Genomic DNA, 19,219 nt, shown 5'->3' on the forward strand with positions numbered 1-19,219 from the left:
GGAACCAACATGCTGTCTGCTTAAGTCTGGCTTCAGGAACAACCAAGAGAAATCGATGAGCTGACCTCAGTGCTCTCTGCCTGGAATATAAGGCCGCAACGTGTCTGTTAAAGCTGTAGTAGGTAATCTTGCTCAGAGACATATTTTTTTCCTCTGGGTGAAGTGGTTCCTCGTCCTGATAGTAGTCCATACATTTTGTAATCATGAACAATAAGAAATATAGTTAGACCCCTCAGTTTCCTGTAACTCTGTAAAAACTCTGACCAATCCAAACGTCCCGACCCAAAGACGTTAAATAAAACTTCTCTGTATTAATAAATCATCTGTTTCATCGGCTGCACGGTGGCGTAGTGGTTAGCACTGCAGTCTCACAGCATTAAGGTCGTGGGGAGGCGGTTCAAATGGTCCTTCTGTGTGGAGTTTGCATGTTCTCCCCATGTATGTGTGGGTTCTCTGGCTTCTTGCTTCATCCCACCTTCCAAAAACATGCATGTTAAGTTAATTAGTTAGACTAAATTCCTCCTAGGAGTGAGGAATGGTTGTTTGACTCTCCATGTTTACCCTGTAATGGAGAGGTGACCTGTCCCTGGTGTATCCTGCTTTCATTGCTGGGATAGACTTCAGCTTCCCTCCAACCCTGCCCTGCGATGGACTGGCGAGCTGTCCAGGGTGTACCCTGCCTGTCGCCCAAAGCCAGCTGGGATAGGCTCCAGCTTCCCCGCGACCCTGAATTGGAATAAGCGGTTTGGAAAATGAATGAATGAATGAATGACTTCCATCTGGGAGTGAGTTCTGTTTGTGTGTGACTTTTAATAAGCATTATGTAACATGGTACAGAGCTCTTTAGTTGTCCTCTGTTACTGGTGATCATTTGGTCAAGTGAGATTTAAATGTGTGGCCATGAATCAGGTAACTTGTAGTTATTATGGACCACTTTGTGTGGTAGACTGGTGTCTCTACTCTTTGGTTGTGTTGTCAGGTGCTTCTTCTGGTTGAAGGTTGTAATACGAGCATTAGTTTGCCTAATTATTATTGTGTGTGTATTTCATTTGAGGAAAGAACAACACCTCTCCTGAAGTGTTTGCACATATTTTAGCATCTTTTGCTTAACCTTTGTTAACTTCTAAAAATAATCCTGATAATGATAAAAAGTGTGAACTGATTGATCCGAATTTTTTATTCATTAACTAATATGTGTTTTACAATAATCCTGGAAAAGAAAGATTCTGAAAGAAATAACTAGCCTGAAAGTACTGTGATATCTGCATCCAATTTTGTGTGACTGCTGCTTGGTAAACATGTATCGATGATGACCCTTTCATTTGTCTTACTCTTCTCACCACATGCTGGATGATTTCTATTTAAACGCTTTTTGATATAATATTATATAAAGACAATATAAATATTAAATAAAGTCTTTTTATATTTTGATTAATATTTTAAATAATAATAACTTCTTTCTTTTCTTTTCTTTTCTCCCACACGTCTTTATTTCTGTTTGACGCGGAACCATTCTTCAGAACGAGGACTTCCGGTGCAGGGGGGAACTTTTTTTTCTCCACCTCATTCTACAAAGTTCCGTTTCCAGCATTTTCTACGGCCGGCGAATAAACGGAGGAGCACCGCTCTAGTCAGTTAGCTAGCAGAGGCTTCTAGAAACAGACAGCATCGTGCACCAGACAGACACACACACCTTCCCTCTGCACTCACCTTTAAACATTAATAGTAGTTTTATTATTATTCATCTGAATAAATGGCAAAGTGGGGAGAAGGAGACCCTCGCTGGATTGTAGAGGAGAGAGCTGATGCTACTAATGTCAACAACTGGCACTGGTGAGACGCGATAAAAGCACATTTTCTGCTAACTAGCCTGCTAATCCCAACATCACACCAGCTGGTGTTCATATCTAACTGTACTTTCACTATTATTCCTCCATCTGTGTAGATGTTCAACATCTGTGATCATTACAGCTTGAATATTTCACAAAGTTGAAAAAGATGTTACTGCTTTGTAGGTTTGTTGCTATTGTAAATGCAGCTGCATGTGATTCAGTTGTCACATAAATGTTAATTAACCACCCTAGATTTACAGTATATGATAAAAAAAAAAAAAATTAAAAAAAACAAACAAAAAACGAGCATGTTTTAATATGCTTTTAGCTCACATTAAGAGTTAGATTTGGTCACTAGATGCCAATTCGTGTCGGACACGTGAGATAAGTAAGCAAGCAACGTGACGTGGATGTCATCATTATGCTGTAGGAAATTAATAAGAATGAATTATAATTAAGATGTTTCACTCATTTAATGAGCTCAGAACGGTTCATGATGGAGTTTCTGTTAATATTAATCACAGTTGTGCTCATATTTATTCATACCCTGAAGAAGGAGAAAAACAGCTACCTGTAAAATAAGCTGAAATTTACTAAAGTAATAGTAAATAAAAATTTTATGAAAATCATTATATTCTGATTCTGGTTCAATAGAAATACTTTAAAAAAAAAAAAAAAAACTAACAAAGAAAATAATTTGTTACATATTACATCACTCATAAACTAATATTTAGTTGAACAATTCTTTAATGTTTCCGCTCCAGTCAGGTGTTTTCTGTTCCTCTCAGTCAGACTTCTGCACCTGTTGACAGGTATTTTGTCCCACTGTTCAACAGAAAAGTGCTCTAATTTGTCCAGGACCAGTTTGTCTGTTTGTTTGTTTCTTTCTTTCTTCAACTTAATTAAATGAAAAAACAGTCTCTTATATTACTAAATTATCCATCCATCTTCTGCCGCTTATCCGGGGTCGGGTCGCGGGGGCAGCAGCCTAAGCAGGGAAGCCCAGACTTCCCTCTCCCCAGCCACATTTGCCAACTCTGCGGGGGGATCCCGAGGCGTTCCCAGGCCAGCCGAGAGATGTAATCCCTCCAGCGTGTCCTGGGTCTTCCCCGGGGTCTCCTCCCAGAGGGACGTGCCTGGAACACCTCACCAGGGAGGCGTCCAGGAGGCATCCTGACCAGATGCCCGAGCCACCTCAACTGGTTCCTCTCGATGCGGAGGAGCAGCGGCTCTACTCTGAGCCCCTCCCGGATGACCGAGCTCCTCACCCTATCTCTAAGGGAGAGCCCGGCCACCCTGCGGAGGAAACTCATTTCAGCCGCCTGTATACGAGATCTCGTTCTTTCGGTCACGACCCACAGCTCATGACCATAGGTGAGGGTAGGAACGTAGATCGACTGATAAATCGAGAGCTTCACCTTCTGGCTCAGCTCCTTCTTCACCACGACAGACCGGCACAGAGTCCGCATTACTGCAGACGCCGCACCGATCCGTCTGTTGATCTCGCGCTCCATCCTTCCCTCACTCGTGAACAAGACCCCGAGATATTTAAACTCCTCCACTTGAGGCAGGACCTGACTCCCGACCCGGAGAGGGCAATCCACCCTATTCCGGCTGAGGACCATGGTCTCAGATTTTGAGGTGCTGATTCTCATCCCAGCCGCTTCACACTCGGCCGCGAATCGCTCAAGCGAGAGCTGGACATCACGACCAGATGAAGCCAACAGGACCACGTCATCCGCAAAAAGCAGGGACCCAATCCTGAGGCCACCAAGTCGGATCCCCTCAACACCTCGGCTGCGCCTAGAAATTCTGTCCATATAAGTTATGAACAGAATCGGTGATAAGGGGCAGCCTTGGCGGAGTCCAACCCTCACCGGAAACGGATCCGACTTACTACCGGCAATGCGGACCAAGCTCTGACACCTGTCGTACAGGGACGGGACAGCTCGTACAAGGGGGTCCGGTACCCCATACTCCCGGAGTACCCCCCACAGGAGCCCCCGGGGGACACGGTCGAATGCCTTCTCCAAGTCCACAAAGCACATGTAGACTGGTTGGGCAAACTCCCATGCCCCCCCCAGGACCCCAGAGAGGGTATAGAGCTGGTCCACTGTTCCGCGACCAGGACGAAAACCACACTGCTCCTCCTCAATCCGGGATTCGACTATCCGGCGGACCCTCCTCTCCAGGACCCCTGAATAGACCTTACCAGGGAGGCTGAGGAATGTGATTCCCCTGTAATTGGAACACACCCTCCGGTCCCCCTTCTTAAAAAGGGGGACCACCACCCCAGTCTGCCAATCCAGCGGTACTGCCCCCGATGTCCACGTGATGCTGCAGAGGCGTGTCAGCCAGGACAGCCCCACAGCATCCAGAGCCTTAAGGAACTCTGGGCGGATCTCATCCACCCCCGGGGCCTTGCCGCCAAGGAGCTTTTTGACCACCTCAGCGACTTCAGCCCCAGAGATAGGAGAGTCCACCCCTGAGTCCACCAGCTCTGCTCCCTCATGGGAAGACGTGTTGGTAGGATTGAGGAGGTCTTCGAAGTATTCCCTCCACCGACCCACAACGTCCCGAGTTGAGGTCAGCAGCTCCCCACCTCCACTGTACACAGTATTGATGGAGCACTGCTTCCCCCTCCTGAGCCGCCGGATGGTGGACCAGAATCTCCTCGAAGCTGTCCGGAAGTCTTTCTCCATGGCCTCGCCGAACTCCTCCCATGCCCGAATTTTTGCCTGGGCAACAGCCGAAGCCGCATGCCGCTTAGCCCGCCGGTACCCATCAGCTGCCTCCAGAGTCCCACAGGCCAAGAAGGCTCGATAGGACTCCTTCTTCAGCTTGACGGCATCCCTCACTGCTGGTGTCCACCAACGAGTCCTGGGATTACCACCACGACAGGCACCAACAACCTTGCAGCCACAGCTCCGGCTGGCTGTCTCAGCAATAGAGGCACGGAACACAGCCCATTCGGACTCAATGTCCCCCGCCTCACTCGGGACATGTTCGAAGCTCTGCTGAAGGTGGGAGTTGAAGCTCGCTCTGACAGGGGACTCAGCCAGACGTTCCCAGCAGACCCTCACAACACGTTTGGGCCTGCCAGCTCTGACCGGCTTCCTCCCCCACCATCTGAGCCAACTCACCACCAGGTGGTGATCAGTTGACAGCTCCGCCCCCCTCTTCACCCGAGTGTCCAAGGCATGTGGCCGCAGGTCCGACGATACGACTACAAAGTCGATCATTGAACTGCGGCCCAGGGAATCCTGATGCCAGGTGTACATATGGACACTCTTATGCTGGAACATGGTGTTCGTTATAGACAATCCATGACGAGCACAGAAGTCCAATAACAAAACACCATTTGGGTTCAGGGGGGGGGGACCATGCCTCCCAATCACTCCCCTCCAGGTCTCACTGTCATTGCCCACGTGAGCATTGAAGTCCCCCAGCAGAACAATGGAGTCCCCAGAAGGAGCACCCTCCAGCACTCCCTCCAAGGACTCCAGAAACGGTGGGTACTCTGAACTGCTGTTCGGCGCATAAGCACAGACAACAGTCAGGACCCGTCCCCCCACCCGGAGGCGGAGGGAAACTACCCTTTCATCCACCGGGGTAAACCCCAACGTGCAGGCACCAAGCTGGGGGCTGATGAGAATGCCCACACCTGCTCGGCGCCTCTCGCCATGAGCAACTCCAGAGTGGAAGAAGGTCCAGCCCCTCTCGAGGATACTGGTTCCAGAGCCCAAGCCATGCGTCGAGGTGAGTCCAACTATATCTAGTCGGAACCGCTCAACCTCGCGCACAAGCTCAGGCTCCTTCCCCACCAGAGAGGTGACGTTCCACGTCCCTAGAGCCAGCTTCTGCAGCCGGGGATCGGACCGCCAGGGTCCCCGCCCGTTGCTGCCGCCCAGCTCACATTACACCCGACCCCTACGGCTCCTCCCGCAGATGGTGAGCCCACGGGAGGTGGGGCCCATGTAACCCTTTCGGGCTGAGCCCGACCGGGCCCCATGGGCGAAGGCCTGGCCACCAGACGCTCGCTCTCGTACCCCGCCTCCAGGCCTGGCTCCAGAGGGGGGTCCCGATAACCCGCGTCCGGGCAAGGGAACATTCATGCCCAGGTTAGTCGTCATCATAGGGGTCTATGAGCCGTGCTTGGTCTGGTCCCTCCCCTAGACACCTGTTTGCCATGGGTGACCCTACCAGGGGCATAAAGCCCCCGACAACATAGCTGCTAGGATCTTCGGGACGCACAAACCCCTCCACCACGATAAGGTGACGGCTCAGGAAGAGGATTACTAAATTATATTTTTGCAAATTTGTAGTTATTGTTCCTTTTTCCAGTCTCCAGTTATTTTAGTGACTGTTGTAAATTCAGCCTTTTCTTTAATGAAAGGGTATTAATACATATGAGCACAACTGTATGTTCCTCTTTCTTTTCCTTACTTGTAAAAATTGTCCTAAAGACTCAGATGGTTGTTATGAATAAATCAAACAGGTAAATTTCACCTTTAATCAGTAATCAAATGTCCCACATTGAGATATATTCTGTTGTCATTAGAGCAGTTACTTATGGTGAAAGCTCAAACTTTGCACTGATTTTTAATGCTAGTTACCCTCTAAATAGAAATTATACTTCATGGAAATGCTCAATTTCTTCATAGTTTTCTTCACAGGATCAAAAGTGTTGCAGGTTGCTGTTGCTTGAACTTAATAATTAGTTTTGTCTTTTGCAATTATTATTATTATTATATGAAATGTGCAGATTACACTAGATTTATCTTCTATCTGTGCCTATCTGTTCAACTCAAAATGTTGGTTTCTTTATATAGGCTATTATGAATTGGCTTTTATTATGTTTTTTCTGTCTGTAAAGTGTCTTGAGATGGCATTGTCGTGATTTGACGCTATGTAAATAAAGTTGAATTGAATGTAAAACAATGTAAAGTTGAACTGAACATGAAATGAAATGTTTGTTTTCTTATGAGTAGAACCAAAATCCAAAATTTAATTAGACCATAAGAAGAGTGATGGCAAACTGATGGCCTTTCAGAGCTGTGCATGTACAGAAAGGGCAACTGTAGGCTGCAAAAAATTATGTATAGGCTCGTTTTTGTTTTTTGGTTTTTTTTGCCTGTTTTGAGAGTGCCGTCATCGCTTTGTACCTGTTGGACTTTCAGGACGGAAAGAGACGCAACAAACTGGTCGACGGATAAGTTGAAATCGCTGCTACTGGGGTTGGATGTGGAGAATGAAGAGGGGAGGTGTGAAGTGACAGAAGTCAGCAAGGTAGAAGGAGAGGCGTCCATTAACAACCGCAAAGGAAAACTTATTTTCTTTTATGAATGGAACATAAAAGCTACGTGGACTGGTGAGTAGAGCCGTAGGCTTTCTGCTGCTTATGATTTAGTTTGGCAGAAACTTCTTGTTTTCTCTGCTGACGTTGTTAACATGTTAGGTTAATCTTGCTGTTTCTAGTGTCCTTAGATTTCCTAACCGTGTCCTAATCAGCTAAACGAATGTTAATGTGGACAAAGATGCCGTCAAGAACAGGTTTTCAGTTTTTGGAAACTTTTTTTTTTTCCCCTTCTATAAACCAGGAAAGTCGAAAGCAGGAGTGAAATATGAAGGAACCGTCGAAGTTCCGAACTTGTCTGATGAAAACGACATGGAGGACCTTGATGTAAGTACCACCAGGTGTCTGATGTGGGACGATTCTGGCCGTGTAGCGGAGGCTTCGCGTGCTGATGTGCGTCTTTTGATCCTTGTCAAGATTTCAGTGTCCCTGAACAAAGACGAACCCGACACGACGCTGCTCAACCTGATGAAAACAAAGGGAGCTGAGAAAGTCCGAATTGCGCTGGGGAGTTACGTCGGCTTTTTAAAATCAGGTTAGTGGAAACAAGCGTGGAAACAATTCTGGAAGAAACTTCCTGCTGGATTAAATGCAGACATGAAGAGCGGATTTGTTCCTGGAGCCTGATGAGTGAAATGCAACTAGAGCAACTTTCCTGTCATGAAAATGATCTTCCAGACAATAACAAATCCATACTATTTTCTCCCAGAAACTAATTTAGTTAATTTTATGCATTAACTTGTACAGTGTTACTTAAGTGTTTCGCTGACGTTGTACCTGTAAGAGAGTAGAATTTGTTTCTATTTTAGCCCAAGGAAAAATCTTCGATAGTGGAAATCATGTCCAGAAACAGAAAGTACAGACTCCTTTAACTTGTGACATTCTATCTACAGAAAAACTCACCTGGACGCTGGCAGGGCTGAAAATCTGTTAATTACAACCTTGTATGACGTGTTTTACACCATAACGTCCAAGTGTTTGAGAAAACGTCGGTAGATCGAATTCCTTCTACAGGAATCAAGACAATAAACTTAAGAACTTAAAAAAACTTAATTTGAGAAAAACCAGAGTAGAATGGAAGTTGAATAATCTGCCAGTGCAGTGATGGACGCGCATCTGGTCAGATTTCCTGGAAAAGAGAAAAACTTGGAGGATTTAGACGAATCAGAAATGTTTTAAAACGAGCTTCTTCAGACTTTATTTAATCTCACAGTGGAGAAATTCACTTGTTACAGCAGCTTTTAGTGTGGAATAAACTGCAGCGAGCAGCAGGAAAGAAGTGAAAATGCATCACAACAAACATGAATATAACACCAAAGAACACAAACGTATGAATAAAAACAACCTCACAAGCTGTAAACCATTAATATAAAACATGCCGCTCTTTTCCTTTCATTATACATTCCAACAATGCCGAGTAAATCACTGCGAAAGCAGAACCAAACTAACTTTTCTGCTGCATGTAAAACTAATTATTGACTAGTAAAACACCTTTATTAAACCAGTTGTGACAAAATTCTCATTGACAATGACGACTTGGGTCAGAGACAGCAATAAAACATACATTAAGTCTAAATTAATTAAAAATTCCCAGCTGTAAATTCAGCATGAGAGATACGGATCTCTACAGTCTCTCTCTGAAAACTGAACATTTCCAATAAAAATGGGTTTGTTTTACCATGAAACACATGAAGATTGATTATGTCTTTTTTTTAAATTGCAGAATTCACACAAGGGATGATCCTGCCGACAGCCAACGGCGTGGCCAAGCCGCAGTCCACCTCCCAGTCCAAAGCCAAGCTGGACAAGACCCAGGTCTGCACCGATGCTGCTCTGCTGGCTTTAACATTTCCAAACCAGGCGTCTTTTCAGTGGTACAAAACTAATCTTTGTTCATGAAACTTGTTGTTTGTGGAACAGATTTCCTCCACAAGCAGCACAGCTGCTCCTGTAAACACCGGAGTTAAAATTCCCACCTGTAAATTCAGCATCAGAGATACGTTTCTCACCTCCCCGGCGGATCTCTACAGAGTCTTCCTCAACCAAGACGTGAGTTTTACCAGCTTTTATTTATTCTTTATGTCCTGGTTATAGTTCTTTTTAACAGATTTGTCTTTTGCTTGGTTCCCTGTCAGTACACAGGTTTCTACAGCAGGTTTAACTTGTCTTTCTGTGACTGGTGTGTTTCCTTCGGACTTAAATCAAAGCTGTTGTTGGGTTTGTGTGCAGATGGTTCGGGCGTTCACACACGGTTCTGCCACGGTGGAAGGAGAGCGAGGCGGGAAGTTTCGTCTGCTAGATGGGAATGTGTTCGGAGAATTCACAGAGCTGGTGAGACTTGCAGTAAAACGGAACAAATACATAAAGGCTTAAAAAACACACACACATTTCTAACTATCAGTCTTCTGTCCTGCAGGTTCCCGATGAGAAAATAGTAATGAAGTGGAGGTACAACAACTGGCCCTGTGGTACGTGTTTTTAGTTTGCATTACAAATGTCCCGTCCTGGTCGCAACCAGGCCGTTCTTTCATCAGTCGCTGGTAGAAACCGTCATGAATCCAATCTTACAAATAAAACAAGAAGCTCTGAAGTGGAGAAAATCTCTATGTATAAAACAGGTGGAGGCCAGTTGTAGCATGTTAGCAAGTTATCAGCTGCTCATTAATCCGTCATGTTAAAATCAGCTGCTTCTGCACGTTCATGGTGAAGAAATATCCCGCCCTTTCTGCTAAAAAGCTTATTTCTGCTCGACAGAAGACGTAAGGTCTGTCTCGTCCACCTCCTGGGTCAGATCTGCGAGTAATGAATAATCCGTCAGTTGAAAAGAACAGGAAGCAGACGATGCAGAAACCGGCGAATAAAAAGATGTTGAGAATTTCAAAAAACTTTATATCTTTTTGCTTTAACACGTTACTGTCATAGACTGTATGAGAAAGATGGACGGAGCCTTCGGCGGTTAAAAGTGAAGCCTATGTAGAAGTGCATAAAAGTGCAGTTCCCCCTTCATCCTCTAGGGGCTGCAAAACAGAGTGAATCCCCATAGACTCCCATGTTAAAAAGACCAACTTCACAGCAGAATAAACATGTTTACAGCCTGGTGCAAAAATCCATTTTAGGTTTAACAGGTCAGGTTTACCTTCATGACAACTGTGGGGGGAGTGAATTTTTTTCTAACTCGCCCGTTTAAAAGTAATTTAATCTCAAAATTTGGCATATTTAGGGGCGTGTCCTTTTGATTGACAGGTACCTGATCTCCCGCTTCAAGTCAGAAGAACGTAGAACAACCGCGGTTTTTAGACAGTTAACAACGTGACGTAGCTTTAGCCCGCTTACCTCCGTTAGCTGGTTAGCTCCCAGTTAGCTCTTAGCTACAGAAAGCTCGGAGTTCGCTTGATGTCAATCATCCACCATGACGCTCACAGCCCCCCTCTCAGCTCCACCTCTTTGCCCATATTTGTGTTTTCTGGGCAAGATGACGTGCATGCCCCTGCCAAGATGGCGATGGTAGGAACTGCCCACCATATACAGTCTATGGTTACTGTTGACAGACGTCTAATTAAAACAATCTGGCGACCACTTGAAATCATCTGGGGACCCCCAATTTTAGGATATAAAGAGTATTTAATAGCTTATTTAATTAAGAAAAAACCTGTAATTTGCATGACTATCAATTATTTACCTACTCAGTTCTGTCTGTTATTAATTTAGTTTTTATTTGTGTCAAAGATGCAGCAAATAATAAATAAAAATAACTTGAATAAAATCAAACTATTTCATGGTAAAACAGTCTTAAACTAAAGGCTAGTGCTCATTATGTTTTAGCCAGTACAAAAGTGTTTTCTATATTATCCTGCATTTTTGATGCAGTAAAAACTGTATTTATTCTTAATAATAAACTACTGAGTCATTAAAAATGACGGAATATGGAGAAACAACAAGAAAAAAAATCTCTTCATAAAATGAATCAGTTCAATAAATTATATGGAATACACAAAACGTGCGTTAACGTCTTAACTAAAACCATAAAAACCATAAAATCACGAAATGGAAAAAAACAGCAAATGAATCGTAGAAACATGAAGAAGGAAAAGACGGTGGGAAAATAAGTCTTTTCTGTCACTGGCATTTAACTCTGACCTTCTCTCTGAACGGCAGAACATTACGCGACCATCACGCTGAGCTTCCTGGACCGCAGCAATGAGACGGAGCTGAAGGTGGAGTGTCGGGGCGTCCCGAACAGCCAGGAGGAGCAGACGAAAGATGGCTGGAGGAGATACTACTTCGAAGCTATTAAACAGACTTTTGGCTACGGAGCCCGGCTCTTCTAGACGCTCCTCTGCTGTGATCTTTCTCTTTGTGTTCAGATGTTTTTTTGTTTTTTTTTACATTTTCTTTTAATCTCTGGCACAAAACAAGCGGTTGTACGTTGGTAGGACACGTTAATGGAACCAAGTGGAGGTCGGCTGGTCGCTGTGTGGACATGTTTGACATTTCTGAACATATTTAAAGGTTTTTTCCTCCGTCAGTGTTTGGGTCGGTCGTTCAGAGGAGGGGAAACGGACCGTGCCTTTTGGACTCTAGATGGGGAAGAAAGTGGATGACATGAAGCCAAGAGGAACCACTGAGTTAAATCAGCCTCCACGTATAAATATGTAATTATTACTGGAGTTAAAAATAAATGTTTCTTTTTATCTGAGGAAAAAAAGTTGCTTTGGAAATGAATGTTTATTTTGTACATGAGTGTAACTGTAGTGGAAATGCCTTGCACGTTTCATTTTTAAAGAGCCGCGGGGTGTTGGTTCTAGGTCTGAGCTTTACCTGTGACCTGCTGGAAAGTCCAGGACCCGTCGGGTCAACCTGAAAGCGGACATTAATGCAGATGTTTGGAGCGGTGTCAGTTCTCACGTAGCAGCAAAGACGTTTTGCTTCATTTGGCTTTAAAACAAAAATAAAGATATTTATTCCTCACTTCACCTCGTCACCATGTAAAAACATTAGTTTCTTGGAATAAACAAAACTCCTGTGAGCTTCTGCGTTTTGCTCTTTATTCAACATCTGCACAACATTTTACAACCAGGTCGAAACGAACAGATTTATTTACAGTTTGGTTTCATCTGCAAAGGTTTGCTCTTTAAAACATTAATTTACAAGTGCTTTAAAATAGAAGCCGCAGACGCTGCTATTATTTAAAACAAGCACAAGTTGGTTTTAAAGATCGCTGCAAGTCACATGATCTGCCTTTTAACAAAAAAACCCTGAATTTTTACCAGTCAATCAGCTGTAAGACTTTTTTTTTTTATGAATAAAGTTAAAAAGTTTCCACATCAACAAAAAGTATCTTTATATTTGCAATATTTACAGTTTCTACAGTGAAAACTTTATTTCCTCAAAAACTACAAAAAAAAGTTCTTTTTGTAAAGAAAATTATCAATGTATGCAAAAAAAATCCTGCCTTCCACTAAAGATCCAACGTGGAGCATCCGACTTCCTGAGAGCGAACCCTGCAGAAGCATGAACATGTTGAGGTTTACCAGCTGGTTGTCGGCCTCCAGCTACAAGCAGATGTACAGCTCCGACTCCTGGAGGAGGGACAGGAAGAGAGTCACCAAACACGCAGGAATGTCGCTCAGCTCTCATCCCACCGAGCGCATGATTTCATGGTCTGACTCTACCTGCAGAGATACGTCAGGATACGAAACGTGTCGGAGTAACGGAATACGTACGCTGGAGCTCGAGTCGTTGTCGAGGGAGTCGAGGCTCCTCCTCGGTGCCGTTTCTCCTGCTTCAGACGGGATTTTTACAGGAACTTCCAGCTTTTTGGTCCTTAAACAAAGAAAGCAGAGGTTATATCTGTAGAGGTCAGCGGCTTTGAGTTGAAAAGAACATGAATAAAATACACTTGTGCTCATATGTACTCATCCCCTTTCATTAAATAAAAGGCTGAATTTACAGTCACTCAAATAACTGGAGACTTAAAAAAAAAAAAGGAACAAATAAAAAATATAATTTAGTAATATAAGACACTGTTTTTTCATTTAATTAAGTTGAAGAAAGAAAAAAACCCCAAACAAATTGGTCCTGGACAAATTAGAGACTTTTCTGTTGAACAGTGGGACAAAATACCTGTCAACAGGTGCAGAAGTCTGACTGAGAGGAACAGAAAACAGAAACATTAAAGGATTGTTCAACTAAATATTACTTTATGACTGATGTAATATGTAATAAATTATCTTATTTGTTTGGTTTTTTTTTTTTTAAAAATTTCTATTGAACCAGAATCATAAAATACTGTAATGATTTTCATAAAATTTTATTTATTATTACTTTAGTCAATTTCAGCTTATTTTACAGGCAGCTGTTTTTTTCCTTCTTTAATGAAAGGAATAAAAATGAGCACAACTGTATGTGAAAGAAAAAACTGCATATTTCTCCCTTAACGATATTGGTGTATTATACTGGACTGGACTGGACTGGAAACCCTGGTTAGCCACCTTTAGGACCAGGTTTAACCTGTAAGCATCACGTTTCTGTGGGACGAGCAACGCGGCTGAATGTGTGGGAGGTGCGACCTAGAAATAAGCCAAGACTTCCTGTAATCTCCCGTCTCCTCGTCAGTTTCGTGCCGTTTGAATGCTAAGAAGGGAAAAAAAACAAGATATGATGTCCGGTTTTACAACGTATTCCTCTTCCTCTGTCAGGAAGCTCAGCAGTGATGAAGATCCATGCTTCCTGCTGCCTCCTCCTCCTCCTGAGGTGGCCTCCCTTTCCTCCAGCAGGAGCTACTGGAGGTCAAACAGCGAGGCCACATCCTCCCCACTTCCAGATTCTGATGATGATGATGATGTTCTCTGTGTGGAAGACCGCCGTCATCCTGGAGGACGGAGTTGGGAAGACGTGGGATCACCCGCCACTCTCGTGTCTCATCCAACATGTGTGTCTGTCACATCTGTCTGAGGACGTCCATGCTGGTGACGTCATGGTGTTTTTCTGTCGCAGACGGGGACGTTTCAAATCCTAAAACCTGGTTATTTATGTCCAAATGGGGTATTCGCAAATTTTCTTTAAAAGAATCGTTTTTGAGTGCATAAATCTGTGTTTTGGTGTGGATGGTGGACCAAATCAGAGAAAATATCTTGTTTTGTGAGACACTGCTGCAAGTGGACAAGGCCTAAAACACATCCGCTGGCGCAGGAGGATGCTGCAGGAGCGTTTTGGAGCCACTACCCTCACGTCCAGCCGCGCCACTCGCTCGTCTCAGCTTATGTCGTACAGGTGACTTATCAGGTTTTCCTACTATAATTAGGGGTGGGAAAATTAAATCGAAAAATCGAAAATCGGGATTTTTTGTTTCACAATTTTAAAATCAATTTTTTTTGTTAAAATATCTATTGTTTTTCAATTAAATAAGAATAATCCACTCATTTTTATTGTTTTTATTGATCTTTTTAGTTGTCTTCTGGGGCATTATAGCAGCAGAATGATGATCTACTGTGTTGTTTTCTCCTGACTGAAATCAAGAAAAATTATTCGCAAAAAGAAGTTTTATCTTTTTTTTGTTGTTGTTGTTTTAAATCTACAAAAAATATTGAAGAATTTTGAGAATTGCAATTTAAATCAAATTGGCACCCAAAAAAATCGAATCAAATTGGGACAAAAGCATTTCGTCACAGCCCTGATTATAATACAACCCAAACTGCTCTTATAAAACAAAGACATTAGATAAACACACAAAACAACGCAGCAAAGCAGCTTTAAAGCCTGAGATTCAGCAGTAAACCTGCAGGTTGGGGACAGAAAACACTGCCTGGATGACAGTAATGTCCACATCCTGGACATTCATCCACCTTACGGCAAAGATTTCTCATGTTTCTGCTGAGCGGAGGTGTTGGAGCATGTCGAGTCCAAGTCGATGGAAGGAATTTATGCACAAAAATATGATCAGATTGTTTCATTTCACCCACATAAAACACAGTGAAAAGGGCCCAGTGTGTAATGGGAATTACTGGGGGAAACGTGGGATTTTATTTGGGGGGAAAAGAGGAATCACATCTTAAATATAAAGACACGAACGGATCTAAGTTGAGAAAAAAGGACGTAATGTGAGCTGAAACAGGATGATACGGAGGTCAAACTGGGACATAATGGGATCCATTTTAGTTTAATGGTTTGTCCTTTTCCTCTTTGTGAAACATCTAACTCAATAAAAATATACACTACCAGTCAAAAGTTTGGACACGCTGTTCCATGAAATTCAGTGTCCAAAATTTTAACTGGTAGTCTAGTAAAAAAAAAACAAAAAAAACCAGCCAGCTGTGGCTCAGAACAGGTGTCGGGTCTCGCCGTCCCTGCACCGACAACTCTTCAGACGCAGCTTCCACACCAGTTCACACGCCGGACACGCAGGTAAACAGCTCGCAGGTGAGCCAGCCACAGGTGTGACCCAAACCCGCTTTAACGTCAGCTCTCCTGTCAGAAGCCACAACTCCACATCGACCGGCTGCAGCTGCAGGAACCTTTCAGACGGGCGGTAAAACATCTTCAACACCAATAAAAGCAAGTCCCATTGCCTTGATTTAAGGTTTTGGAATTTCCAGAAGTCTGTCGGTACCAAGGAGCTGTGAGAAGTGGAGTAACCATAGCAACAGGCTCCTCTCACTGTGCTGCAGCACCGAACGATTTAAAAGGTCATTTATCCCATCTGCCATTAGGCTACAGCAGAGGTCTGACATCAACGTGTTTCTTAATCTGTTTTTTTTTATTACTATTGTTCGTAATTTTACATTATTTTTAGTTGGTATTCTTATTTATTTTCTTTTTTACTCAGAGGTGTCATTGATTGTGTTCTTGTTTTTTTGCTGCTGGACACTTGAATATACCTGGAGATTTATAAAGTTTTATTTATCTATCTATCTATCTATCCATCCATCCATCTATTCATATATCCATGCATCCATCCATCTATCCTTCTACCCTTCTATCCGTCTATCTATCCGTCCATCCATCCATCCATTCATCTATCCGTCTATCTATCTATCCATCCATCTATCCACCGATCTATCCATCCATCCATCTATCCATCCATCGATCTTTCTATCCATCCATCCATTCATCTATCTATCCATCCATCCATCCATCTATCCATCCATCCATCATCTATCCATCCATCCATCCACCTATCCACCTCTCCATCCATCCATCTATCCGTTCATCTATTTATCCACCAACCATCCATATATCCATCCATCCATCTATCTATTCATCCACCTATCCATCCATCCACCAACATCCATATATCCATCCATCCATCCATCTGTCCATCCATCCATCTATCCATCCATCCATCTATTTATCCATCTATCCATCTATCTGGTCTGGTATCAGGACCGGTTCCAGGAGGTCCAGCTAACCGGATCTAATAAGAATCTCTGTGTTTAACTGACTGAGCAACTCCAAGTTTCTGGTTTCAGATCAGCTGCTTCAAGTTGCTTTAATCGCCTCTGAGTATCTTTACCCAGAGTTTGGAACCACATCGAAAAGCTGTCATCAACTGAGCAACGGCGGCTGGATTCACCATGGCAACTGCTGCCAAAAAGCTGTTTGTTTTACCTGATTGGAGGAAGAGGTTTTTACTGAAGCATTCTGCAAAACGTTGCAGCTCAGGAGAGAGAGACGCTGCACGGAAGTAACCTGAGACACTGTGGAAGCTGGAGTCCACCACCACCAACATGACCTCCACCAAGGTAGAGGTCGTGCCTTCAGCAGTACGTCTGTTAGCAACATGAGTTATGGACGAATCTTCATTCAACCGTCTCAGAAATGGAATAAGGAACAAGTGATTTGATTTTTGGGGAGTTTTATGTAAAGGATTCTTCACTATGGTGGGGAGATATGAATCATTTTACCATTAAAGCTTCCAACTCCTGCCTGAAATCACTGGGAAAAAACAAACAAAACAAAACAATGTTTTGTTGGAGGTCTGCCCTCTCTGAGTGCTTTTAGTTAAAACTGCAGAATGTGGGTTAAAATATTGGTAAAGAAATGCAAAATCCTAGTTTTATGTAGGTTTGGTCCCACTGGGGGAAAACACACACATCCAGGCAAATAAAAGTAATATATAAAAACATATTTTTCAAAGGTTAATGTTGCTGTTTTAACTCATATAATACTTATCCTCACATATTCTACATGTCGTTTTCTACAACACTTATTCCAGTTCAGGGTGATGGAACAAACTGGAGACCATCCAAGGTTGCCAATCCATCACAGGGCCAACACAGAAAGACAAACAACCATTCACGCTCACATTCACTCCTAAGGGCAATTTAGAGTAACTAATTTACCGAACATGCATGTCTATATGTCTAAACAAATGTGTGGGCTGCACATTTGTCTTTTAAGACTCTGTTAGTTATTTGCCGAGCTGATGTTTATATATATATTATTCAATCTTTAAAAGCAAAATTGTGACAAGTGATAATGAGCATTTCAGGATCTACCTGTATAAAGGCCACATACTCATGCCTCGGTTGTCCTTCTGGGTTCTCGTGGACGTGGCTCCCTCGGCCCCCTCGGCCATGTCTTTGAGGAAATGAAAGAGCTTTTCTGACTCAATGCACTGCTTCCTACATCATGCAGAACACAAAACAAACAATAAGCTACACATTTTTGTGCCCGGCATTTATATATGCATGCAGCATGTATTTTTACTTGAACCCAACAGTGCATCAGTGTTGGGTTGGTCTTCATTTATACGCAGCAGTTTAACATGACTGAGCTCAGCGAGCAGCGAGAGCTGTGAGCTGGAACATACTGTACTTACATGTGAGCTACAGATATGACACTGCTGAACTTTGACTGAGTTATCAGACAGGTTTTGGTGAGTAGACACTTCAGGAACATCTCCAATGCCCGAGCTGACCACTGCAGTTTAGGAAATCACAGCTCTATGAGATTTAGACTTAATCCACCTGTACATACCAGCTTGACTTGACACACTCCGCTTTTTTTTTGTTGCACACTGTACAAAAAAAAGATTTTAAAAAAAAACAAACAAAAAAAACCTCCTCTTTGAAATGAGGCTAAGTACTGAACACATAGGTTTTAAATATCTTTCTCTTTCTGTATTTAAAAACTGAACATTAATGCATCCTTTCATTGCAGCTCATAATTTGATAGCATTTAAATTTATCTCAAAACATGAATTATTTTTAAATAGAGAACACGAGATTGAACCTTTTGGGGTTTTTTTTCCCCCTTAGAACAATGTATATAAATTTAAATTGGGGATTACTTGTGCTAAAGTGGTTCATTCCGCCTGCTGTGCATTCAAACGACATCTCCCAGCATGCTCAGCGACGGTAGAACATGGTGCTGCGTTAAAGGATAGTTGGAAATTGATATACACAAATTCCAAACATTGATTATACGGTTCCATTTAAACAGCAAACAAAACATAAAGGATACCGATGATCACAGGAACGGCCATTGCAATCCTCCCCACCTCTGTGTCCTTCTGCATAATTTTTTTGATGCGACTCTGTAAACAATAACATTGCACAAGCAACGCAAGTACGTTTATGTTATGTTATAAAAAAGTAGGCCTACGTTTTCTTTTATTTATCTTCATATCATCATAAAATGTATTGTAATGTTAGTATTGATGTGTAAATAAATTAATTTTCAATTGGTTAGGCTAACACCTGCCGTTCAGACCCGTATCTACAACTCTTGGTAGCCGTAGCATTTTGTCGGCGAGTCACCTGAAAGTAAGATTTCCGACAGTCCCTCAATGCAGCAGATGTTATCTGAGCTAGCTAGATGGCTAGCTATGCTTTATTTTACTTTTTAACATCTTAAATGTACCAAACTTAAACTTGTACTTACAGGAGGGAATCGTACATTGTATTTTTTCTTTTGTCCTGGCATTTTCTCCGCTTTATTCCGCGCGGCTTGGTCACATTTTTCATGTTTGTACCGTAAATCGCCGCTCCGTCCATTTGTTTACCTTTAGCAATAAGAGGCTTGAGGAGAA

The 19,219-nt window shown here is 42.9% G+C and overlaps 2 protein-coding genes across 2 annotated transcripts; one reads left to right on the plus strand and one right to left on the minus strand.

Annotated features, from left to right (window-relative positions):
• Nucleotides 1-1,615: 1,615 nt before the first annotated feature.
• LOC306772293 (activator of 90 kDa heat shock protein ATPase homolog 1-like) lies at nucleotides 1,616-12,164 on the plus strand. The gene is made up of 9 exons (XM_079261714.1): nucleotides 1,616-1,833; nucleotides 7,013-7,203; nucleotides 7,433-7,515; nucleotides 7,606-7,723; nucleotides 8,912-9,003; nucleotides 9,109-9,237; nucleotides 9,418-9,519; nucleotides 9,605-9,656; nucleotides 11,344-12,164. Exons 1-9 carry the CDS (start codon nucleotides 1,754-1,756, stop codon nucleotides 11,514-11,516), a joined length of 1,020 nt encoding a protein of 339 aa, XP_079117840.1. The 5' UTR covers nucleotides 1,616-1,753; the 3' UTR covers nucleotides 11,517-12,164.
• Nucleotides 12,165-12,634: 470 nt separating this feature from the next.
• Nucleotides 12,635-19,165, minus strand: LOC306772703 (dr1-associated corepressor). Its single transcript, XM_079262306.1, has 6 exons — nucleotides 19,072-19,165; nucleotides 18,652-18,724; nucleotides 18,008-18,101; nucleotides 17,685-17,810; nucleotides 12,912-13,011; nucleotides 12,635-12,767 (listed from the first exon to the last, which is right to left on the minus strand). The coding sequence occupies exons 1-6, from the start codon at nucleotides 19,111-19,113 to the stop codon at nucleotides 12,741-12,743; spliced, it is 462 nt and encodes a 153-aa protein (XP_079118432.1). The 5' UTR covers nucleotides 19,114-19,165; the 3' UTR covers nucleotides 12,635-12,740.
• Between the last annotated feature and the right edge of the window lie 54 nt (nucleotides 19,166-19,219).

This window comes from Telmatherina bonti, assembly GCF_933228915.1.
Source record: "Telmatherina bonti genome assembly, chromosome: 22".
In the NCBI taxonomy this organism is placed as follows: Eukaryota; Metazoa; Chordata; class Actinopteri; order Atheriniformes; family Telmatherinidae; genus Telmatherina; species Telmatherina bonti.

Excerpts from the sequence above, each read along its gene's own strand:
- LOC306772293 (XM_079261714.1), top strand. The coding sequence starts at position 1,754 with ATGGCAAAGTGGGGAGAAGGAGACCCTCGCTGGATTGTAGAGGAGAGA. Across the intron at positions 7,724-8,911 it reads CGTCGGCTTTTTAAAATCAG|AATTCACACAAGGGATGATC; the intron begins GTTAGTGGAAAC and ends TTTAAATTGCAG. Across the intron at positions 9,238-9,417 it reads GAGTCTTCCTCAACCAAGAC|ATGGTTCGGGCGTTCACACA; the intron begins GTGAGTTTTACC and ends GTTTGTGTGCAG.
- LOC306772703 (XM_079262306.1), bottom strand. The coding sequence starts at position 19,113 with ATGCCAGGACAAAAGAAAAAATACAATGTACGATTCCCTCCT. Across the intron at positions 18,102-18,651 it reads GGCCGTTCCTGTGATCATCG|CTCGGGCATTGGAGATGTTC; the intron begins GTATCCTTTATG and ends TGCAGTGGTCAG. Across the intron at positions 17,811-18,007 it reads GTCATATCTGTAGCTCACAT|GAAGCAGTGCATTGAGTCAG; the intron begins GTAAGTACAGTA and ends TGCATGATGTAG.